Source organism: Carassius auratus, chromosome 50 (assembly GCF_003368295.1).
Source record: "Carassius auratus strain Wakin chromosome 50, ASM336829v1, whole genome shotgun sequence".
Taxonomy (NCBI): Eukaryota; Metazoa; Chordata; class Actinopteri; order Cypriniformes; family Cyprinidae; genus Carassius; species Carassius auratus.
Window position 1 is genome coordinate 3747261 of NC_039292.1, and position 18412 is coordinate 3765672.

General features: G+C 37.8%; 2 protein-coding genes across 3 annotated transcripts in view; one reads left to right on the forward strand and one right to left on the reverse strand.

The window, feature by feature from the left end:
• Nucleotides 1–18412, forward strand: part of LOC113066682 (uncharacterized) — a 672150-nt gene that overhangs the window by 62965 nt on the left and 590773 nt on the right. The window lies entirely within an intron of this gene.
• LOC113066683 (unconventional myosin-Va-like) lies at nucleotides 1173–17642 on the reverse strand. Of its 2 annotated transcripts, none has more exons than XM_026238637.1 (40): nucleotides 17493–17642; nucleotides 16654–16764; nucleotides 15857–16028; nucleotides 15209–15353; nucleotides 14942–15098; nucleotides 14699–14842; nucleotides 14150–14231; nucleotides 13869–13976; nucleotides 13264–13370; nucleotides 12912–13177; nucleotides 12743–12824; nucleotides 12504–12644; nucleotides 12297–12422; nucleotides 12125–12208; nucleotides 11704–11838; nucleotides 10741–10838; nucleotides 10577–10663; nucleotides 10197–10305; nucleotides 9748–9959; nucleotides 9482–9638; nucleotides 9018–9257; nucleotides 8734–8928; nucleotides 8146–8239; nucleotides 7761–7906; nucleotides 7540–7653; nucleotides 7320–7457; nucleotides 7194–7250; nucleotides 5713–5937; nucleotides 5522–5559; nucleotides 5324–5404; nucleotides 4806–5004; nucleotides 4625–4718; nucleotides 4270–4416; nucleotides 3940–4094; nucleotides 3693–3779; nucleotides 3377–3527; nucleotides 3010–3292; nucleotides 2158–2332; nucleotides 1997–2077; nucleotides 1173–1910 (listed from the first exon to the last, which is right to left on the reverse strand). In XM_026238637.1, exons 1-40 carry the CDS (start codon nucleotides 17517–17519, stop codon nucleotides 1758–1760), a joined length of 5403 nt encoding a protein of 1800 aa, XP_026094422.1. In that variant the 5' UTR covers nucleotides 17520–17642; the 3' UTR covers nucleotides 1173–1757. The 2 variants fall into 2 exon arrangements, with proteins under 2 accessions (XP_026094422.1, XP_026094421.1); XM_026238636.1 differs by having other exon boundaries at nucleotides 4270–4419.

Consider the following 18412-nt stretch of genomic DNA (forward strand, 5'->3'; position numbering starts at 1 on the left):
AGTTCTGCTAGATCATTTAGATCTCAATCAGAAGCAGACATCAGATCATCATATTCCAGAGATTCATATCACTCAAGAAAATATGAGTCCAATGTCCTAAATACACATAACAGCATGGAATTAATACCTCCCCTGAGTGAGTATCTTTTGTTTGTTTGTTTTGCACTTTACACCAATCCTGTACAAGAGGCACAAATCCTGTTATTTGAAGTGAGACCTGTAAGATATTTTAGATAAACATTTAAATGCTTTAAATGAGGTCACCTTTTGACCTTGAAGATAAACAAAACAACTATTTCCATTTTTACAAAAAAAAATTTTCCAATTTGAAATTGCTATATATTACCCAGTGGAATGCAAGATCTTTAGTACTGATATTTACTCAATGTACTTATTCCATGGAAAAGGCTGAATAATTTGTAGAAAAAATTGAAAGTGAATTAAATATTGTTTCTTTTTATTTCCAGTGAGTGGAGATGACAGGTTGGACACGAGGTCTGTGGGAAGTTCTGCTTACGGTTCATTCATATCACTGTCAGGAGCAGACAGTGCCTCAGATTTTAGCTCATCACGCTTAAAAGTCTCATCTCACAGCTCAAGATTTGGGTCTGTGCAGCCGATTTCTGAGTCTGTTGAAGATCCAGAACCCAACAGAACACAAGATGTGCCCAAGATCTCAAAACATGAGCATAAAGACACTGACTGAAGTGAAGTGATGTCTGAATAATCCCGTTTTTGTAATTCTGACATAATGTTTAGCTGTAAAATATACAACTCTGTTTAAAGTAATAATCAGATTATTCTAAAACAGAACAAAGGGTAATTTTCTACAGATGGATCAACAATATCTAAATTTTTCAGAGGTTTATATACATAATGACCCCACTGCAATAATCTTCAGTAACAGCTGCCAATGTTGTTTTTTCGGTCAGACCTGAAAAATATGGAAATGGTCAGCCATAAAAGTGCCTGTTGCCAGTATCTCAAATCCATTCCTTTTGTGATCTTATATTTGGTATGTATAATCCCTAACTTGCCAAAGTATCTGTACAAATCTGTAACACAAAATATGATGTCTGTTATATCAGAATATTTGAAAAATTTGTATTGTATTCTTTTATATAGTTATTCTTATATATATATATATGCATGCTTTATATTTTCACCAAAACGTTCATAAAGGATGTCCTTTTTAACTTTAAGCAGAGTCTACTTCTATAGTCTTTGGTTTAAGTCATGTCTTCGTTACATGATTTGCAGAGACATGCTTGACATGTAGCTTCTACTGATGTGGGGCATTAAGGTGACAAGCACCTTAGAAATAATCCATCTCAAATGTCAATTAGTAAAAACTCTCTACAGATCATATGAACAAGCACCTATACAGAATATTCAACTTTATTTTCAACTATCGTCAAAGGGCATTCAAAAACCTCAGCAAAATAATCTACACAGTATGAATATGAGAAAACTTTTTTTATAGCATTTGATTTAATTTCTGGCAATAATTAATGCTTTACAGAAACATTTAATTCTCACTATAAACTTTAATATATTAAATACACGTAGAACTCATTTTAGCCCCCCAAACATCAGCAAATACAGTGAAATGTGTTTGACGTTTCTAAAATTCATCTCATAAGTGAAATCCTTTACAGTGATACAGGAAGTGTAAACAAACATCCCAGAGGATGTGATCAAATGTAATCCAGGGCTTTATTCTGTTCCGTAGTTTCTATGACGTCACTTGTGTGTTTTTAAACTCGTGTCAGGAAGTTCAGGTTGAGGCTGCTGGGGATCTGGATGGTCTCGAGGGCCACAGGTGAAGGGTTGAAGGGGAAAGTGACTGGGAAAATGATCTTTGCGTCCATCAGTAACTGAGAAGACTCCTTACGATCCTTTAATAAAGTCTAGAGAGGATGGAGGAGTGTTTTACCATGTAGACTGAACAATATCTGACTTAAAATGTATTTAAAAACATTGATAAATGACTCACCTGTACAGACTTTATGAATGATATAGACACTCTCTCCTCAAACTCATTCACTGGTGTGTACAAGCGGAGGATTTTCACAATCTGTCACAAACAGACAGAACATCAGAACTGAACAAGGTTTTATCAGCGACTCCATTCACATAGCACACACACACACACACCTGTTCAGTGGTGAGAGCCGTGCACATGGTACAGATGGCCTCTGCGTCGTCCTGGCTCTTCTTTTTGATTTGCAGAAGCTGAGCTGCCTGAATCAGAGGCTCCAGAGACTCACGCGCTCCACTGCCCTGAAGATCTTTATCCAGCAGCCACTCCTCCAGCTGACATACATTATACCTTAAATAAAGGGAAAAAAAACAATAAAGAATTTAAATATAAATAAATGTACATACGTAGATACATACATGGACACTAATATATATAAAAATACACAAACAAATTTTAATTAAATATAAAAAAATAAAAATATAAAAGAAAATACAGAAAACAATGCAATTCACTGGTGCATATATATCTATATCTATTTGTATTCAAAAATTTAAATTAGCATTTCAATGGTGTATAACTTAATTTCAAGCTTTAAGTTTTTATACAATTATAATACAAAACTATTTTAACAATTTGAGTGAAATGAAACCATGCACAATTAATTAATTTCTAAAATAAATAAATTTAAATTTCTTAATATTTGTTCATGAGAAAAACGTACATTGAACTGTTTTATGTGTATGAGTTATTATACACATAAAATTACAAATTAACTTTTTTCGAACCAGACTATCTGTAGGTCTGGTGGCCTCTAGGTGTCAAGTGAACTTTATTTATATAGTGCTTTAAACAATACCTGTACAGTATTAAATGGAAAAAAAGTGACAAAAAATAATAATTCAAAATGACGAGTAAACACTCAACTTTCAGTTAAAGGCAGTTGCTCATTGAATTCAGTGATGTCATCATCCAGCTCAGTTCAGTTAAAACAGTATCTGTGTATTAGTGTGTATAGTGGTCAGTACCTGATCTGCAGGCCTTTACTCCAGGAGCACATGTCCTTGCGGAGCAGCAAGTTGTTGAGTGTGACGGAGCAGATGACGTAGAACTGCTGTTTGATGACCTGTCGGACCACCTCGGTGTCGTTGCCGTGCTGAAGCAGCGTGTAATAAAACACATCCAGCTGCTTAAGAATGGACTCCAGCGAGTGAGAGCCTTCTTCATTGAAACTGGGTGTGCGCTTCCTCATTCCTGTGGGCTTCACACCCATCACACCCTGAATGGTCTCCTGCTCCAACATGGCTGGAGCTGCCATGAGGAAAAGAGGGAATGATCAAGCAGACAGCATAAAATAAATATTCAAATCTTTATGATCAGAGTATTCAGAGTTACCAATCTTGGGGTGTAAAATGTTTTCTATGACCCTGATGAGCTGCTGGTAGATCTGAATGGCCAGATCACTCAGAACCTGCCGGTACTCCGACAGGTCAAAGTTAGTCAGACACTGTTCGTTCTGCCGAGGCGTGTTGTGCTTTGCGTATGCCTAAAAGAGGTCAGGATGAAATAAAAAATTAGGTCAAATTTTTTTTATATCCATTTAATAAATGCTACAGTCATTTGATTGCTGACTTTTTGGAGTGTAATGATGCCTACAATGCAGTCTATGTAGACAGAACGCTAGGGTTTTGAAACGCAGCAAATAACCTACCTCCTCTCCACTGTACTGCCTCAGGCAATGTAAGAAGCGACAAGTGTTTGCCAACCAGAAGGAAATGGTTTCAAAATCTCCTCGTTTCTGTGCAGATAGCAAGTTATTACAAAAAATCCATAGCATGTTTTGTCAGATGTTTATATCAAAATAATCTGGACAAAATTTATTTATTAATTTAAATGTGGTTGAGTATCATCTCAATGGATTTGTATTCCAACATTTTGTGACTGAGAGAGTCTTTCACCTTCAGTACGATCTTTATGGTGTTGATGGAGGAGTTCAGCAGGGTGGAGACCCGTTGGTCATCGTTGGCGTAGTCGGCGTGTCGCAGACACATGAAGAGAATGTAAGCAGGCAGACCTGTCACCAAATTCACCGCCACACCTCGGGGTTTGAGCTCTGTGGATAAATATGCTCAAAATGACTAAAAATCACTCTTTTCAATGGAATATATTGCTTTAGGCAAAAAAAATTAAATGTCCATTTGTTTCACTTTGTTCCAAAGAAAGTATCTACACACATTTGTGTTTAGTTTCTCTGCTGATATTCTACATGTTTATGATGTTCAGATCACCTGTGATGAGTATCTTGAACAGTTTGCTCTCGTCTTCTCTCCTGTACTCCAGCATACCCTGGAAATCCCTCTCTTTGCGGACGATACTGACCGTGTGTCCACTCTCGCCAACCATGTTCTCTGGAGAGGACTGCTCGATATCAACACCTGCTGCCACCACCAACATATTCATATTTTATCATCACGGGATGCCACTCATAATACATGTGACAATTCGTCTACAAGACTAAATGAAAGCATTTAAATCATAAAACGTTTTTACAGTATTTTAGACAACAAACATGAATTCAGTGTCCAAACTTGACTGATAGTATTAATATTTTGTATTAAAATATTCAAAATGAGAAATCATTACCCTCAGTCTCCCCAAACTTTTTCATGTACGTTTTCAGGTGTTTCTTTAGTATGCGGATCATTTTGTCCTGTTTTCCCATCTGCTCCAGGAGGTCCTATAATTTACAGAAATCATTGTAATGCAGAATAATATCTACTGTCATATACTACCATGTACTGGATATCTGATAATGTATGTGCACCATATTTTGTTGTGTGAGGCGACTGATCTCGTGCTGCAGGCTGGCTTGTATTCGAGCGTCACGTGGAAGCTCCAAGCTGTTCGACAGCATCTGCTGCTGCTGATCAAGCTCCGCCCTTAACTGCTGAAGCTCCGCCCTCAAACCCTCCACCTCCTTCTCGTGGGTCTGTCCCTGAGTTTGCAACTGTGACACTAGAATCCTGCAAAGAGATATTTAAATGTCGGTTATTTTAGTATTATTGATATACTATTAGTTTTGAACATTTTGAAAAAAAAATTAACCGTTTTTACTATTTTTTTTTTATTTAGTCCACGTAGATTTCATTAGTTTTAGATTTTAAAGCAATAGGAAAAACTTTGCCTCAGCAGCTAGCATGTTATTTTACTTAATGGGTCCAATTGGCCCCTTTGTTTACCAACATAAGACACGTCCAATTAAAAAAGATGTTTTGAATGGTATGTGTAAGTTAGTGTACATGAGAAAAAGTGTCTTTGCATATTAGTTCTATTTTATTTCACCTGTTAGTTTCCTTCAGGCTCTCATAAGCCATCCAGAGTTCTCCATCCTCATTGAGCTCCTGAAGACCCAGCGTGGGAGATCTGTGACAGAAAGAGTCATGAGTGACTTCCATTATAAAGAAACATGCATGATACAGCTTGAACATGGGACTGAGGACTGTAAATACAAATGTATGACATATATAAAAGCTGACATACCTGCTTGAGTCTCCTGATTCTCCATCGGTTCCCGTTTCCTGAAAAGAAAAGAAAAATTACTGCCAGACTGATTATTTGTGTGTCTGCATTATATTTTATTAATTTTCATTACTTCATTTCATTAATCACATTCTTTTTAAGATTTTCACATATGGAATGTCGAATGGCTGCAGAAAAAGTTTGCACACTACCTTATGTTTAAATCCCTCGTGGTTGACCAGTTGAGATTGCAAGATGAGAACTTCCTCCTTTCGCATTTCAAGCTCTTCTGTGGTGGAGTTGAGCTGTTCGAGGAGCACTTTATATGTCTGACCTCCAGGGGACGCCAACTTTGACCCCGACCCCTTACTGAGGGACTGACGGAGCTCCTGCAGATCTTTCTTGAGCTTCTTATTGTCGGACTCCAGCTCCTGACGCTGAGAGCACAAAACACACACACACACTTCTTTGAATGCATGAAAGACAAACCAAAAAGTTTATTTAAAGGGGGGGTGAAATGCTATTTCATGCATACAGAGTTTTTTACACTGTTAAAGAGTTGGATTCCCATGCTAAACATGGACAAAGTTTCAAAAATTAAGTTGTACGTTTGAAGTACGTTTTTACTTCCGGTTTGTCACAAGTTTCGGAAAGTTTTTTTAGAGTATGGGTCTGTGTGACGTTAGATGGAGTGGAATTTCCTTATATGGGTCCTAAGGGCACTTCTGCCGGAAGAGCGCGCGCTCCCGTATAGCAGAGCACTGACATTCACTGATCAGAGCGAGAGACTGAATTGTCACAAAAGAAGTGTGTTTTTGGTTGCCAGGGCAAGACAACCCTGCACAGATTACCAAAAAAAAAAAAAAAGCATTAAGGGACCAGTGGATGGAGTTTATTTTTACAGAGCATCAACGGAGTTGTGCAAGTGTTTTTGTTTGTTCCCTGCATTTCGAAGATGCTTGTTTTACAAACAAGGCCCAGTTTGACGCCGGGTTTGAATATCGTTTATTTCTTAAGGATGATGCAGTCCCAACGAAAAAGGGTCACGATCGTGTGTTGGAACCGCATGCGGTGAGTAAAACTGCTTCAAATATCTCTGTGTTGTTAACTTAGCTATCGGCGCGTAAGCACATCAAGTAAACAACATGCGATGTTGGCATCAAACTGCACTTCCCACATGTACACCTTTAAAGAAAAAAAAAACAAAAAAAAAAACGACAAAGTGGAACTTAGTCATTTTCCAAAACCGTTAAGCTAATATATACAGTTTCAATACATACTACATAGAGACGTCCTGCTGTAGTCATTGCTGCTGCTGCTCTTGTTAAATTTCAGCCTCTGGATCTGATTCTGGATCATAAATATACGCTGAATCTGACTGTTAGCCATGGTTTGTTTTGGATGATGTTTTTTTCCTCACGGTAATGTCACAGCTTCAAAACGCTTTCAACGCAAAAGCCTACTGGCGCTCGTGATTCTTTAGCTCCGCCCACACATCACGCCTCCAGCCGCTCTTGTTTTTCCGAAAAAACACGGTACAGACCATTTTTCTCTTATAAATATAATAAAACTAAAGACTTTTTTGAGATATGAAGGATGCAGTACTACTCTATGGGTACTCAAGATTAACAGGAGATTGAGTGAAAATTAGCATTTCACCCCCCCTTTAATGAGTAAAAGTGTGTTTTGGTACCTTCAGAGCTTCATAGTCTCTCTCTGCCCCTAACACTCTCTGACAATCTTCCAGTTCCTGTAAACACAGAAAAGAACATGCATGACTTCCAGAACATGATAACAACCGAGTCGTTCTGGTTCTTACTTTAGTTTGTTCCAGTTCCAGCTGCTCTTCTTTGCTGTCCATCTCACTCTGCAGGTCCATCTTCTCCTTCTCCAGCTCAGCGACTCTCCTCTGAAGCTTCAGCAGCAGGGACACATCAGCTGCCATCTGCCCTGCACCCTAGATGCAGCAAACAACCATCAAACCCTATCATAAAAGAAAATCTAGAAATTCAGAAATCAAACTGCTTTTGGAAACGTACCTCTCTTTCCAGCGAACTGACCTCTGACCCTGTGAGCACAGAGCTGTGGATGCTCTCTGATTGGCTGCTGCTGTAGCCAGAGTCGGCTCTGTTATGATCATGTTTGGAGAGCTCCTTGTTCGAAAGATTGGTAACACAAAAAAGCTTAGTAAAATAATAGTTAAAAAGTGAAAAATGCCATTGTATTATAAAAGTGATATGAAAAATATTTTTCTAATTACGGCCGCCTCTTTTTCTGATCTCAGATCAGCATAGCGCTCCTCCAGCTTCAGGTGCTCAGTCAGAAGGTTCTGGTAACGGAAGCGCTCCTCATTCAGCTGTGCTTGCAGGTGCTCTGGAGTCTCCTGATGGGTCACCTCTGAGTTCTCTGTTTAAGACAATAAAGATGACTTTCTTGGTTTGGTTTTGTACATTGTTTATCATTATAAGAAAATCTTGGCAGATAAACCGATTCAGCAGTCAAGTAACTACCAGTCTTATAAATGGCAATGCTTAAGGGTAACTTCCTCTGCAAGGATTACAGACATTTTTCCCCAAGCCCTCACCAACTACAATAGAATTACTAGGTAAAAAGTCCGGAGCCAAGCCAAAACCAGATGAACCCACCTTTTATCTGCTGCTCCTGTTCCTGGATCAGTCTGTTCATCTCATCCTTCTCGCTCTTCAGCAGTGTGTTCTTCTCATTCAGCTCAGCAACCATCTGCAGATCGCAATTAAGTTCGGTGAGAATTTTCTAATGTTTTGGAATGAAGTCGCTTATGTCCGCCAAAGCTACATTTATTATAGCAAAAATACAATAAAAACATTAACACTTGGAAATATGATAAAAAAATTAAATAACTGCTTTCTATTTTAATATATGTAAAGCATTTAATATTTTAATATATAAAATGCAAATCCTACAATGACAACGCTGAATTTTGTGCTGCTTAATTATGTTGTGGAAATCAATACAGTTTTTGCAGGATTCTTCAAAAGAATAGCATTTATTTAAAAGAAAACAAATACTTTTACTGTCACTTTTGATCAACTTGTTTCCAAATGTGTCCTTGCTCAATAAAATTTCGATTTTAAAATTTAAATTTTTGTCATTTTATATGTAGATAGATAGATATGTTTGATAAATAAAGATAAATAAAAGTCTAAATACATAGAAAAGTATATAAATCCTTTTAAGAAAATAATTAATATGACCTCTTTGCTCTTCTCCAGCTCCTGACGGACTAATTCTAGCTCCTCCTGTAATGATGTCACCAGGTCTCCACGGTGACGGGACTCCACTTCCACCTCTTGAAGAGTCTTGAGCTGCATGTGCAACTTCTCCAACTCAGTGGCACTGTGGCTCTCCAGTTGCCGTGTTTGTTCAGAAAGCTCTCGGTTCTCTTTATGCTATAGACACATACAAACACACGGTAAATCAAACACGGATTCCTCATTAGATATCAAGGAAAAATATAATTAAAATAGATGAAGGACACCTGCTCATCCAGTTTCCTTTGCAGCTGCATGATCTTGTTCTCCATGCCGACGTTGAGCTTCTTGTAGTGCTCGACTGATCTGGCTTCAAACTTGAGTTTCTTGAGCTCTCGACGGGCCAGCATCCTGCGCGCACAACACTGCAGATACACCACAGCACGCTTGATGCGACGAAAACGCCAGCGGGCCAGAAAGCCACGCACCCAGCGCTGGATCAGTAAAGCCTTGCGCTCACACACCAACTGTGCAAGAAAACATCACAACAGTTGCAGTTGCTTTCATCTCCAATCCAACATTAAAGCATTTGCAACACATTACTTCCATAATGCAACATTGAAATGAATGAGAATTAGCATCTGTTTCTGTACTAAGAGATAGCTGTTACTCATTCCTGAAATCCTCATTCTTATTTCTTCTAGCATGTTTTTAAATGTGTGATTGCAAGCCTGGATCTTTGTCTGCGTACCCGCTTGTACTCCAGTCTGGCAGTATAGCCGCGCAGTAACCTCTGAATGAGAACCGCTGCTGTTCTCTGTCGCAGGAACTGTTGTCGGGCTGCCCACATGCGTGTGTACTTCTGAAAGATCACTGCGGCCCGCGTCCGTCTCAGTGTCTTGCACAAGCTAAACAAGGTTAGATAATATACCGTTAGTTTAGTTTCCAGCCAGTAATTCACTAATACTACATTTACACTTGACTCATTTCACAAAGTAAATCGTGAGTGTGAAGCACCATCGAGCCTGGTGTCCTCTTGTGTATTTCTGCAAGGTAATGGTCGCCTGGCGAAAACGTAGGTATTTCTTCCGGGTGAGCCAGCAACGGATGGTTTTTTGGATGTTGATGCAGGCTGCACGGAGTTTGTCGGCCCTCAGCTTTTCCAGGTAAGCCACCTGTCCAGCCCGGAAAAAGATCTTTGTTTTTCCAAACTGGTATTTATCTTTATTCTGCAGAAGGGGAACAAAGTAACATTAGACTGTTTAAAAACATCTCAGACCTAGCAAAGCTGGTTTGTGTGTGTGTTTGCGTGAACATGCTGGTTTAGTGGGCTTTGGGGGACTTTTTTGCTGGGAGATCGACTTAAACCAGCGTAGACCATTTTAAACCAACCTAGGTAGTTTTTTTTTTTTTTGCAGGATACATGCATTTTGTATAGAGAAAGAACAAAAAGAGAAGTGTGATACCTGCACAAGACGTTCTAGAACACTCTGGCAGGTCAACTTCCTGTCTGAGAGGAATTCTTTCTGCCTCATTAGAACACGATAACGACTAAAGAACTCTTGATAAGTCCACCTGACCAGAACGAGGTAAAGATGTATTAAAACACAAACAGATTCCAAATCAGCTGGGTTAACAGAACTACATTTTTGCTAAAGTAGTTTTAAACTCGAATAGAATATGTTTAATAAGGGTTTTAAATGATAAACAAAATATTCTATTATTATAACTTTTGATTGGCGCTTTTGAGTTTATCACATCTGATTGGTTCCCTTCAATTGGTTGAAAGCCAATCAGATTCCATGCATTAGGGAGACTAGTAAGACTTGTCATTGTGAATTATCACCTGGAAGGGAAGCCTGCAGATGAGATACGAATAGTCTCGAGGACTCCACACGCTCTGAGCTGCTGAACGGCTCGATGGGGGTCCAACCTGGAGCCGGAAAGAGAAGAAACTATAGTGACCGAGATTACATAATGGTGCATTATCTCTGAACTCAGCTTACTGACATGAAGGGGGCTTTAACGTCATTTGGCTTGATGCAGCGCACATAGTGAGGGGTGGTGGCGTTCAGCGTGTCCATGAGCAGGTGCAGAGAGTTCCGGAACTTAAAACAGGAGGAACACAAGCATGAGACAAATGACGCTGTGATTTTCTGGGAAGAGGTTTTGGTGGGTAATATCTTTTTCAATAGAGCACAATAGCAGCCGCCCGCTTTTCTCACATTCTTCAGCAGCCTTGGTTCATGAAGCATATTTCAAATTAATGTTTTCCATTATTTATACCAGAATATATGAAAATTGGAGGAAAAATGCAAAGGTAGACCGTGTAAGTAACAACTTTTATGACAATGAACTACCATGAACAAGTTTGAGTTTACATAATATCTGCATGTATACAAACATAAAATACATATAAACATACATATAAATACAAACATGTATATAAGAATTTTTGTTTATATATTAAATATTTATATTATAAAACAAGCATATAATTTATAAATGTAAGTATTTCAAATATATATACTGTATGTGAGTCTTCATATATACACATAATAAATAAACAAACATCGTACACATAAATATATAATGTAAACAAAAACTTTTGTTTTGGATGCGATTAATCATGATTTATAATTTGACAGCACTAATTATTGTATTATCAATTTTGAAAGTAGTGATACGATTTTTTGGTATTTTAAGTATTTTTAAGTATTTTTTAATTAAAATTATTTAAAATCTTTCTGACCCCAAACTTTTGAATATATTTGACTATTAAACCTCTATTTATTTTTTTTTATTTTTTAAATATCATCTGACTTAACATTTCTACTGTTTTTACTTTAATCAGTTAATGGGAATGATCGCGGTTACTTTAAGAGTCTTTCTGTAGCCCAAGTTCAGATTGAAGGAAATTAAAAAGACAATGAAAAACAGAGATGGATCTCGGCTTTGTTGGCCAGCTCTAACCTGCAGTCCAACTGATTTCTTGTGCTCCCTAAAAGACTGGGTTTGCCGCCCAACCTTTGCACGACCAGATGGTGCAGTGGAGCTCGGAGCTGCAGGTGTTTCCTCATCCTGGAAGAGCTCAACCAGCAAGGCAAACTGAGAAAACAAGAGTCTTCGTTAAAGAAATATGCTTGCTACTTGTGACTATTACACTCTAGTCTAGACTCAGTGGCTCTCAACTGATTTAAAACAGTTTTTTCCTGCTCTCCATAACCTGTTTTGGAGTTGCAACCCATCAATTGAGAACCACTTTTCTAGGAACCCAAAAGATGTTAATGAACCGAACAGCAGGTGGCGATACTTATCTCAAGACATGTTGTATCATAACTCTATTTTAAAGGAAGCAGAGAAATGCTAGTGAGCTATGTTGAGGTGAACACACCTTACTAGCCTTCAGCACATTAATTTGTTCTTCATTGACCGTGTCTTTATTTTTCTCCAGAAATCCATCACACTGGTATTCAACCTAAAACGGAAATAGAAAGAGATACAATGACACTGACTCTTAGTAACTTCCTGTATGACCACAGAAGTGCATATCTCTCTTCATGTACCTTGTCTGCAAAGTGCAGAATGATGAAGGCTTTGTTAGACATGCGTGGCTTCACAAAGTGAGAGCTTTTCTTTAGGTGTGTATTGTACAGCTTTTGGGCCCATGAATCATCTGAGCCTTTTGGCATCTGGAAGCATCAAATCAATAAATCTGAGAAGTTCATCACAAAAATATGCTATTTATATATATATGGTTCAACAATGTTTACAGTGCATTCTTCATCCAAAAGATCTAGCAACCCCATCTTGGCCTCGATCAGGTTGATGCACGGCTGGTTGTCGTAGAAATCGATGAGCGTCCATGGAATCTGCTCCTTCATGTATTCCTCCTGCTCCAGTTTGAACACGTGCTGGAGGGGAAATGCTTTCTGTGAGTCGTGATGTGCTTGGACTTGACTGATCATTTTGTGAATGCTGGAACAGCTGACACATGTTTGAAAAAGCTGACCATGTTAAACTGCTGCTGGAGCTTCTCGTTGGCGTAATTGATGCAGAACTGCTCGAAGCTGTTCACCTCGAATGTCTCAAACCTGGGCACAGTGGTTCACCTAATTTTCCTACAACTGCATTTTAAACATCAATAAAGCATGAAGATGAAATAATAGCACCTCACCCACCCATAGATGTCTAGGACACCGATGAATGAGTCTGGTTTGGAGGAAGTGCTGAGGGCCTTGTTGACCTGACTGACGATCCACGAGAAGAGCTTGGCATAAATGTGCTTGGCAAGAGCGTCACGGCCGTTTATGGCCTCCAGGCGGGTAACAGGCTTGTTTAGGGTTTCTGTGGCAGTCTTGAGTTTTTTATGGCACAACCAGTGAGCCATGGACTCGTACGACACCTCAGTGAGGTCACAAAACACTGCCAGGTGACCGCCTTCATCCTGGACACGATGAAAACAACAACGTGTGAATTCAGTGTACGAAAATGCAAAATGTGTATTATCCTTGCGTTCTCAATGCAACCTACAGAGATGGCACAACTAGATGATCCTCTCTCTTTCACTTCTACATTCCCCAGATGAAGAATGGCTGACAGGATTTGGAATAAACCCATTTGGTGCACCTCAGTTATTCCTGGAATCAGCAGATAATGGCACGTTTGTGGCTGAATGACTAAACTAAGAGTATGTGAAGAAGCATTACAAGGGTTTATAACATGAAGAATCTAATTGTCCGGGATCCTTTTAGATAAAAGAGCTTTAGGTTCTATGAAAACAGTTTGACTTTGTCCATGTTTACACATCAACTATAAGCTACTGGATGCTCAGAAACCTGGCCAGTCTAATCATAGAAAGGTAATGAGAATAATAATTTAAAAAATTAAAAATAAAAATGTAAAAAATTAAATAACAAAAAAATAATAAAAAACACTACAATTAAATAAATATAAAATGTAAAAATTAAATAAGAAAAGAAAAAACAAATTATTATTTTAAAATAATAAGATAAAAAAAAAACACACACACACACACAAAAAAAGTTAACCTTTTATCATTCTGATAATAAGAAAGATATATAGGACCCCAGTGTACAAAACAATATATGGCACAGGGAAAGGTAAGCAATTCATACCTAGCAGAGAAAAGGCTTTCTTTGTGGCCTCCATCTCCTTCAGGTCGTTCACTCCCTCGATGATGGGACTTCTGCCTTGGTTAGTGTAGGGAAAGTCATCAGTGCTACCTTAAAAGAGAAAAACTGGTTACTGAAGAAAAGGAGTCCACTCAACAGATTTTCTTATGACAAAATATCACCTGTCGGTTGACTTAAAACCTACAATAACATCCATAATTCATTATAGATGTGAACGGTTTACTTGACTGTTAACTGTAAACAATGCAGAGTAGGTATCATACCTAATTTTAGAGGTTCAAATTCCGGTAAATGTGCACAGGCACAGAGCTGATAGAAGATGTGATAGTTTCTCTCCTCACTCGCCTAAAACAGAAAAGTCAAGTGACATTGCCACATAAATACACCAGAATTTATATTTAATATTAATACTATTATATTACCGTATTTTCCGGAATATAAGTCGCACTTTTTTTCATAGTTTGGCTGGTCCTGCGACTTATAGTCAGGTGCAACTTATTTATCAAAATTAATTTGACATGAACCAAGAGAAATGAACCAATAGAAAACATTACTGTCTACAGCCGCGAGAGCGCCCTCTCGCGGCTGTAGACGGTAATGTTTTCTCTTGGTTCTTGGTTCTAAATAAATGCGACTTATAGTCCAGTGCGATATGTGTTATATGTGTTTTTTTTTCCTAGTCATTACATATTTTTGGACTGATGCGACTTATACTCACTTATAGTCCGAAAAATACGGTACTGAAATCAATGTTGACTCTTTCAAATGATCTAAACAAGTATGATCTAGAAACGAATAAGCAGAAGATTAACCTGAAACACCACTCTAGACTTTTCCAGAAGATACGTCCTCATGTTGGCTCCAATGATGTGGTGTTTCCGGTCAAATCCAATCTCAATGTACTTCCCAAAGCGACTGCTGTTGTCGTTTCGCGTGGTCTTGGCGTTTCCGATAGCCTACATGCATATGAAAACCAAAGTATGAGGAGATTCTTGGGACAAATCTACATTTGTTTGGCACTTAGGGAGTTTCACAGGTTAAAGTTAGTTAGCTACCTCCATGATGGGATTGGACGCCAGCACTTTCTCCTCCACTCGGGCCTCAGCAGAGGATCCGCTGACCGTGGCGAAGTAACGCATGGCGTATTTAGCAGAAACGGTCTTCCCAGCACCAGATTCTCCACTCACAATGATGGACTGATTTTTCTCGTCTCTTACAGGAGGAAAGGGAGATATAGCATTGTAATTGCCATAAACTGTGAACTCATTCTTAGATACACTCTATACTCTGAATCTCTATTGCAAAAAGGTATGTGCTCATACCTGGCCATCTGTTTATAGGCCTCCTCCGACACGGCAAAGATATGAGGGTCCATATCACCCATGTTCTGCCCACTGTAAGCATTGATGATGTCTGATCCATAGATTGGAAGACTTTCATATGGATTGATGGCAACCAGGATGATCCCTGTTTTTATTTGAAAAATTATTAGATTTTTTTAGATTAACTTCTGGAGTTCTGGGTCCAATTTCAGTCTGAATTGCAATGCATTTAACTTGTTTTTTTTTTTTGCATACTGTATGTAAAACTGCCTAATCTAAGACCAGTTGTCCATAACTCAAAGTCTAAAGGGCTGTGAAGTACAGATGACACAAGCTCATATTTTTGGGTTCATATTCTCTAGTAATATCTGCAGCACATGAGAGCTCCAATGTGTACAGTTCAATGCTCAGAAATGAATAAAATTATTTTTTAGTTAAATAAAATGGTAAAATTAAATTATTTATTTAAAATATATTAAAAATAACACTTTAAATTTGAAACTACAAGACAATATATTGACAATGAACAGACTAGCCATAGACACACTGCTTTCATATTGTTATCGAAATGAATTGGAAAGTCAAGCTATGATTTTAATATATCTATTAAGCAATATCATGATCATCTGAGGTGTCGGTTTTGATTACCGCAGTAGGTGTAGATGAGCTTGGAGTCTGTGAATCGGACCCGGAGGTTGTGCAGGACGGCCGGTTCATGGAGGTAACTGAGAGCCGTGAGGTCATTCTCACCCACCAGGATGTCCGGGTTACGAAGGGGAGGCAGAACAACACTCTTCGGGTCCAACTTGTACTCAAAATCCTGCCAAAAGATACTAAAGTTCAGCAGAAGCTACTGTGAAGAATTAAAAAATGCTCTTAAAGTGAATCTACTGCCTTGTCCTATAAACTTCCACAGAGTGTGCATTTATTTGTTTCCTTTCCTGTCGTGAACTCTACTGTCTACATGCTATTGATAACCTTTTATTAAACCCAGACTATTCCTTTAACGTAAAACATGTTAGTTTATCTCGTGCACACATGAGTTATAAACGCTAGTTTTGCTGTGGATTAAACATGCAAAAAGGTTTTTTTTAATTTTAATTTTTTTTATTTTTTTTATCACTGACACACAGACAGAAGACACCTAAAAAAAAACAACAAGCTAAACTACAGAGACTCTGCTTTGGCCTAGGGACTTCACTCCAGTTTAATGCTACACCAGTTTTCACCAGTTAAAAAAAAAGTAGTGGGAACAGTAATATGCTGGAATTGGAATTCCACACTCATTATTTCTTCCACCAGTCTGACTCAAGCAGCCTTCGATAGCTTTAGACATTCTGATCTGGTCCAATTTCTCATGTTTTCCTTCCATATCCATGTTGGATGGGTAAACTTTTAACCTGTTACAAAGCCGGGTGTAAGCGGACAGCTGTTTGATATCTCACCGTCTCATCCTCCAGCTGTAGATGTAGGACAGTGTCTCCGAGCCTGTAGTCTTTGGTCAGCTCTGCTGATCTCCACACCTCTGTGGTGTCTGGGATCCAGACTCGAGCAAACTGCAGGTGGCCAACGTCAAGTTCATTTGAAGAACAATATTTATTAAATGCAATTGCAAACAGACAAAAAATTTATATATTAATCTAATTTATAAAATAAATAGCATTTTATTTATTTTTTTAAATCAAACATGTCATTGTTTTATCAATGCGTTCATATTTAAAGCAAAAATAAATAAATTAAAAATACATGTCTAATTTCTAAAAATGTCTAATTTTAAATATTAATTCTGCAACTTAGATTAATATATTTTGTATTTTATTTTAATTTTTAATTTTGCTTTTATTTTAACTTTAATCAACCATCCATTTGTTCAATCAATGCATTCACGTCTAAAATAGTAAATTAAATACATAAGTCTCATTTACCTAAAATAAGAGCTACATATTACATACATACATATTAATTTTTTTGCTTTTCTTTCAACTTTAATCAAGCATTTGATTGATTTATGAATGCATCCAGAGTTAAAACTAGGTTTAATAAAACTGTGTAATTTAACTTAAATTAGTGGTGCAACTTTTTTTTCTATTGCCTCCAATTTTATCACCTGACAGTTTTATCAATTTAAATAATTAAATGTAAGAATCGAACAATAATTTAAGTGTTCAGTGTTAATTTGTTTAAATACAGCAAACTGATGTAAGATTGTAGTGTCTGGATGGTACAATGTTGCACATGCATCTACTGCTCAGGTGTGAAAGTAGCGGAGTTTAAACTCTCATACCTTCGAGTACAGCTCCAGCGCTGCCATTGGGCTCTGTCTGAAACCCCCCTACTCCAGAAACATCGCAACTCTCTTCGTCTGTTGCGACTTAGAAAACAGACATTGAGAAACGCCAAACTTCTGCAATCTCTTGGCTGGTGGTGTGGGAGTGTGATAGCCGCTGGTGAAATCCATTGAGTCGCACAGTTAAATAACTTATAGCTGTTTTCCATTGAAAACGATGGATTCTTCCGCCAGGGGGCGCTTGGTGGCTCAAAACCCCGACTCCTCCATTTAGCCGCATTTAAATCTCTGGGTGATTTTGTCTCACTGGAAACATGTGCACACAAAATAGTGTAATCGTTTTACTAAATTAAGTATTAAGACAAACATCTGGCATACACATTAAAACTCGGGCAACTATTTCTTATAAATCGATTAAAAAGTAAAAACAATCAGCTAGTAATCACAACCGTATATTATTGGTCGGTCCTGACCACCGGTGAGAAAAGTTACAGGTACAACTTTGACAACGGAATACAATTATAGAAAAAAAGTGTTGAATTCAGCAGAATATAGACAAGGATAAATTTCGTAAGCCAATGAAAATAAAAACTGACTGTAAAACTTATTATAATATTTAATAACACTTTATTATAAAGTTAAATATTATTTATATTTATCTTTCCTGGCCACCATAAGGTAAACTAAATATATAGTAATTATTTATATATCGCCTCTGCTGCTGATATTATAGTTGCCAGAAATTAAAAAAGAAAAAAGGCTGCTGATGAAAGACGTGGAAACAGTGCCGCTTTGTGGAAATGTAGAGTTACTGCGCTCTGCTCGGTTGTTTATTTCCCAACAACAAATGTATTTGTTTATACCCGTATTCTCTGCCGTTGCTCTTTTTTTTTTTTTTTTTTGCTTTAACTATATTA